General features: G+C 33.2%; 1 protein-coding gene across 1 annotated transcript in view; it reads left to right on the top strand.

Annotated features, from left to right (window-relative positions):
* The window catches only part of SMCHD1 (structural maintenance of chromosomes flexible hinge domain containing 1), a 132,474-nt gene that overhangs the window by 26,373 nt on the left and 100,112 nt on the right, over positions 1 to 5,989 (top strand). The window contains exons 8-10 of the mRNA XM_015562675.1: positions 528 to 694; positions 2,170 to 2,260; positions 2,921 to 3,162. Coding sequence (XP_015418161.1) covers positions 528 to 694; positions 2,170 to 2,260; positions 2,921 to 3,162 — 500 coding nt within the window. The remainder of the gene's footprint in view (positions 1 to 527; positions 695 to 2,169; positions 2,261 to 2,920; positions 3,163 to 5,989) is intronic.

Genomic DNA, 5,989 nt, shown 5'->3' with positions numbered 1-5,989 from the left:
GGTTCCTTTTTCTCCGCATCCTCGCCAGCACTTATCATTTGTTGATTTGTTGATGATAGCCATTCTGACAGGTGTGAGATGGTACCTCATTGTGGTTTTGATTTGCATTAGTGACTTTGAGCATGTTTTCATATGTCTCTTGGCTTTCTGAATGTCCTCTTTTGAAAAGTGTCTATTTAGGTCCATTGCCCATCATAGGTTTCTTAAACATGGAGAGCTGGGCATTGGTCTTGACCAAATTAAGTGGTAGGTATCCCAAGCAAGGACTTATTCCATTCTAGAGTAAATGTCCTTAATTTTTCTCAGCATTTTAAAATTTAGTATTTTCTTTTTCTTTACCCTTTCTTCATGATTCTAAAATTGGTTTAGCATTATGGTAGGATACTCTTTTATGTTTGCCAGTTTAGCAATCTGTGTAAAAGTTTCTCTGTCCTCACTGTATTTGAAGCTATCTGAGTGAATAACAAAATATTTCTGTAATTATAATTAAGGTGTATGTAATGTTTTATTTGTATTCATTCTTGCAGCCATGTGACTCTGTTCATATTACAAATGATGATGAAAGATTTCTACATTGCCTTATCTCAGAGGAGAAGGAAAAAGTTAGCTTTACTGCTGTGGTTATCACAGGAGTACAATCAGAACACATACCGTACTTGAAAAATTATTTCCATCTTTGGACAAGACAGTTGGCGTAAGTATTTATATTTGATTGAGGACTTGTTTCTACTTATCATTTTTAAGAATGAAAGTATTACAGGTACATTGAAGCTTCTTGGCTATCTGCTTTGCTCCTGTCCCGTTTTCTTTCTTTCAGTATAGTAACTAGTACTCTGATGTCAGCATTAAAATTGTTTCCTATTCTGTAAATATTTATTGGTCACCTGTAATGTATTGTTTGATATTTGAGGCACAGGCATTGGAACATCTTTGATAAAAATAAGCCAGAATTTATCAAATTCAGTGCCATCATTCCCATAGCTCTCTTTTGTGCTTCTGTTATAGATCTGTCATAATGTTCCATGCCATATATTTTACTTATTTTTTTGTTTGCTTTCCCCTATTGGAATGTTTTTTTTTTATGCACTGCTATATACCCAGTATGTCCTGTTACATAGTAGATATTCTGTTTGCAGTAAGCCTATTAATATGAAAAAAGTCTATCTATGCAATAAAGAGGTAATATGCAAATTGACTATCATGCCCTCACACAAGATGGCCTCCCCTATATGGTCACAAGATGGCCACCACAAGATGGCTAGCAGGGGAGGGCAATTGTGGGCAATCAGGCCTGCAGAGGAGGGCAGTTAGGGGTGACCAGGCCTGCAGGGGAGGGCAGTTGGGGGTGACCAGGCTAACACTTTTGATATGTCTGAAGAAATATCTCATGATTTTTAGTGATTTTTCTTTTATCAAATAGTATTTTAAACAGTAGCTAGGATAATTAATTCTTTTTTAAAATTAAAATTTATATGAAGGAAGATTGCAACTTCCTGTTTGAGGAATAATTATAGATTTGATATGTTTTAGCCCTGAATAAAATGTCACCAAAATATAGTCATTTTTAACCTTTACTTAAAAATAAAGTAGTAGTTTAAAAATGAAGTGATTTTCAGTGGAATAATAATGAATGCATTCGTGTTTTGGTTTTTTTGTTTGGGAATATTAGGATAAGATTTTTTCAGTGCTATAGGAGAGGAACTATAAGTGTTATAGAACAATATTCTCATGTTGCACTTAAACATATCCAAACCTATATACTCCTTGATTTTTGAGTCCTTGACATCCCTGACAAGTAAAAATGTAGCCTCTTGCCTTCTAGCTGTTTTTTTTTTTTAATTATATTTCTTGGAAATATAAAGTATGTGAACTTTGAAATAAGAAGGCCTGTATTGAAGTCTCTTCTCTTCCAAAGTCTTAGGTTCTGTGACCTTAGGTAAATTATATATACTCCTTGTACCCCAATTTCTATATGTATAAAATGAGATACAATAGTACCTGCATCTCAGGATTGTTTTTACCATTAAATGGGATAAATGTTTTAAAAAGCTTGATATAGTGTCTCTTAGGTACTGCTAAATAGTAGTTACAGATTTGTTTTGGTAGAAGAATATATGAACTATAATTTTATGTGAGTTAAAAGTATAAAGTTATTTTTCTGTATTTTAGGCATATTTATCATTACTATATTCATGGCCCAAAAGGAAATGAAAAACGTACATCAAAAGAAGTTGGACCTTTCAACAACATTGATATTGAAGTAAGATAAAGTTCCTTTTTCAACTATTATGAATTATTAGGAATCTGTTCCAGTTCAAGTGACTCTGGATAAGAAAAATCAGTCAATACAGAAACAACTTCTCTCTCCTTTTTACTAAAGTTTTTTGGTAATTTGATGTCCAGATAAAGAGGTATTCTTAGATGTGTTTTTCTGGAACCTTTGTACCATAGTTAGTTTCTTTTTTTCTCTCTCTTTTATAGAGATATGAGTTGTTGCTGAATATTATGTCTTAAAGCAGAGAGGAAAAGGGACATAGTTTCCCTTTGGTTCACAGAAGTCTTATGATGGTGAAGTAAGATTTAGAACCACAAAACATTTGAGTGTTGGGTTCTGTTAGAATTTCATGTATATCATTGTCCCACTTCCTACCTCTAGCAAGACACCTTGTAAATGTTCTCATGACTTATCTGTCCTTCAGCTTTGCTTTGCTCTTTTTTTTTTTGCTTGTTTTCTATTTTTTAGTAGTATATTCCATACTGATATGCTACTTATAGCTATTTAACTCATGTAAAATATTTCATTCAGCTAGATTTTTACTTGTACAAATAAAAGTAGTTTTTGCCTATTCCTTTGTTGGATCATAGCTGAGAACAAAAGTCACCATAGAATTTAATTATTTTTGTTTTATTTTTATTTTAGATTTCTATGTTTGAAAAAGGGAAGGCACCTAAGATTGTCAACCTAAGGGAAATACAAGATGACATGCAGACGTTGTATATAAACACAGCAACTGATAGTTTTGAGTTCAAAGCTCACGTTGAAGGAGACGGTGTAGTGGAAGGGATTATCCGATATCACCCTTTCTTATATGATAGAGAAACTTACCCTGATGATCCATGCTTTCCATCAAGTATGTTAACCTGTTGTCTTAGCTACAAAATGTGAAGTGATTTAGGATCATGATTGTTTCTTTTCATGATTATTGTTAATTGGGCTATTAAGGCTGGATAAGTATTAAAACGTTTTTCCTTATACAAATCTTTTAAAGATGTTAGGTCTTTATAATTTATATAATTCTTGATTTTTGTGTGTATTCAGTTTTAGATGAATAAAGCACGGGCTTTAAGAAACATTACATTTTTTACCTTAGGTCTTTTATTGAATGGAACTTTTAGTTATGTATTGCATATTAATCCTTTATATATCCCTCTTATTGTTTTCCCATTATCTATGTAGGCATATATAAAGGAGTTTCAAACTTTCTGTAGTTAGTTTTTTCTTCATGCTTTCTGATTTTGTCTTACTGTGAAAAGTCTTCTCAAGACTATAAATGGATCCTGTAGTTTTAAAAAATTATTTTATGTTTAGATCTGTAATGTATCTGAAATCTAACCTCCTTTTTTTGTGTGTAGGGTAAGGTACGGCTTTATTATTTTTCCATGTAAGCATTCAGTTTCCTACCACCAATTATATTGAATATTATGATTTTTTAAATAGTTTGAAATATCATTTTTATAATAATATTAAGTTCCCATATGGATATATATCTGGTTTCTTTACTATAGATCTATTTTTGTATTTTTATATACTTTTATTGATTTCAGAGAAAAAGGGAGAGGGAGAGAGAGATGGAAACATCAATGGTGAGAGAGAATCATTGATTGGCTGCCTCCTGCATGCCCCCTACTAGGAATCGAGTCTGTAACTGGCATGTACCCTTGACTAGAATCAAACTTGGGAACCTTCAGTCTGCAGGCTGGTGCTCTACCCACTGAGCCAAACTGTCCAGGGCTATTTTGTATTTTTATATGTGAGTAATGGTACCTTCTTATAGCTATATACTCTATATTGATATCTGTAGGGCAAGACACTTAGTATTTTTTTGAGAAAATTCTTATTTCTTAATCTTTTACTTTTCTAGGTAAACTTTGAAATCAGTTTGTACATGCACTTAAAAATATCCTGGAGGGATTATTTAGATTTCATTGAATTCATAGATTAAAAGTATTAAATTTTCTCATTCAGAATACTTTCCCTATGTACTTAGTGTTTTGGGTTCTGGAACCAGATTTCCTGATTTGAATCTCATCTCTGCCACTTTCTGTTTTGTAAACTTTGACAAAGTACTTACTGCCTATCTCAGTTTTTCTTATCTGTGAAATGATAGGGATGGGTAATAGTTCATGCTTCATAGAAGTTTTTTGAGGGGTAAATAAGAAACTGCTTTTTTTTTTTGTCCAACATTATTTATTCAGTGTTCATACATGCTACTAGTCAGTGACTTTCCCTCCTGTGATGTCTCCACTCCCGGTTTAATTTGACATTTCTAATATTTGTATGCTTGTAGACAGGAAGATCAAGTTCTTCAAATGATTTCTTAAAATAAGAGCCAATAAATTGAGTCATGATTAGAGGGGTTCTGTAAGAGCAAAGCAATTTTGTCTGAAAGGAACTTTTATTTAGGGACCTCTTGTGAGGGTTTTTTGTATGAAGAAGTCTTTATTTGTGAGGCTGACTTAATGCCAGAAAAACTGAGATGTTGCTATATCACTATTAAAATGTTTGATCGTGATTTAAGTGGATATATGAAAATATATTGCTAACAAATATAAAATGCTATAGATATTTGTGTTAAATATGTGTTTGATGGTTTGTAAGATATTATAATTACATATTATAATTTCTGCTGTATCACCTGGATCTGATCTTCAAAAATTTAATAGTTTATGTAAGTTGAACTTAAATTTAGTATTATTGATTAATTTGCCCAAACTAGACATACTTGCTGCTGCTAGATACTATAAGTTTCCCAGCTAATATTTAAGTGAACATACTAGTTCTGACAAAATTGTGAAACTTGTCTCTTTTGTTGTTGTTGGTTTTTAAATATATTTTAATTGATTTCTGAAAGGAAGGGAGGAGAGAGAGATAGAAACATCAATGATGAGAGAGAATCATTGGTCAGCTGCCTCCTGCAATCCCCACGCTGGGGATTGAGCCTGCAACCTAGGCATGTGCTCTGAATAGGAATCGAACCATGACCTCCTGGTTCATAGGTCAACACTCAACCACTGAGCCATGCCAGCTGGGCTGAAACTTGTGTTTTAGGCATAGGATTTATGCTCCTATATTTGTAGGGAAGAGGTATTGTGCTAGAGCACAATGTCTTTGGATATGTGACTCTTTTGCTTTATAAACAGGTTTTAATGATTGCAATTTTATTAGCTAGTATAGCTCCTAACACATTGATTAATATATAAGTAATTATTGACTTTATTTATTTTTAAAAATATTTTTATTGATTTCAGAGAGAAAAGGAGAGGGAGAGGGGGAGCAGGAGGGAGAGAGGAAGAGAGAGAGAGAGAGAGAGAGAGAGAGAGAGAAGCATCAATGATGAGAGAAAACCATCGACCAGCTGCTCCCTGCATGCTCCATACTTAGGGTTCGAGCCCGCAACCTGGGCATGTGCCCTGACCAGAAACAAACTGTGACCTCCTTGTTCATAAGTCAACGCTCAACCACTGAGCATGCTAGCCGGCAATTCTTGGCTTTTAAATGAGAAACCCCATTGGTAATGTATAACCACTTTGGAATCTTTTATTCTTAGGACAAACTAAGAATAAAGCTATCTTAAGTTTTCTGAATACAGCATTAACAATCGTGAGTTTTAGTTACCATTTCTCTGAAGCAACTTGAACATTTTACTTATAGAAATTGACGAAAATGACAAAAGTTTCATATACTTTGTAACATTTTCATATACTTGAT

The sequence above is a fragment of the Myotis davidii genome, unplaced genomic scaffold (genome assembly GCF_000327345.1).
Source record: "Myotis davidii unplaced genomic scaffold, ASM32734v1 scaffold96, whole genome shotgun sequence".
NCBI classification, from domain to species: Eukaryota; Metazoa; Chordata; class Mammalia; order Chiroptera; family Vespertilionidae; genus Myotis; species Myotis davidii.
Note: the sequence above shows the minus strand (reverse complement) of the source record. Positions and strands in the feature narration are given on the sequence as shown.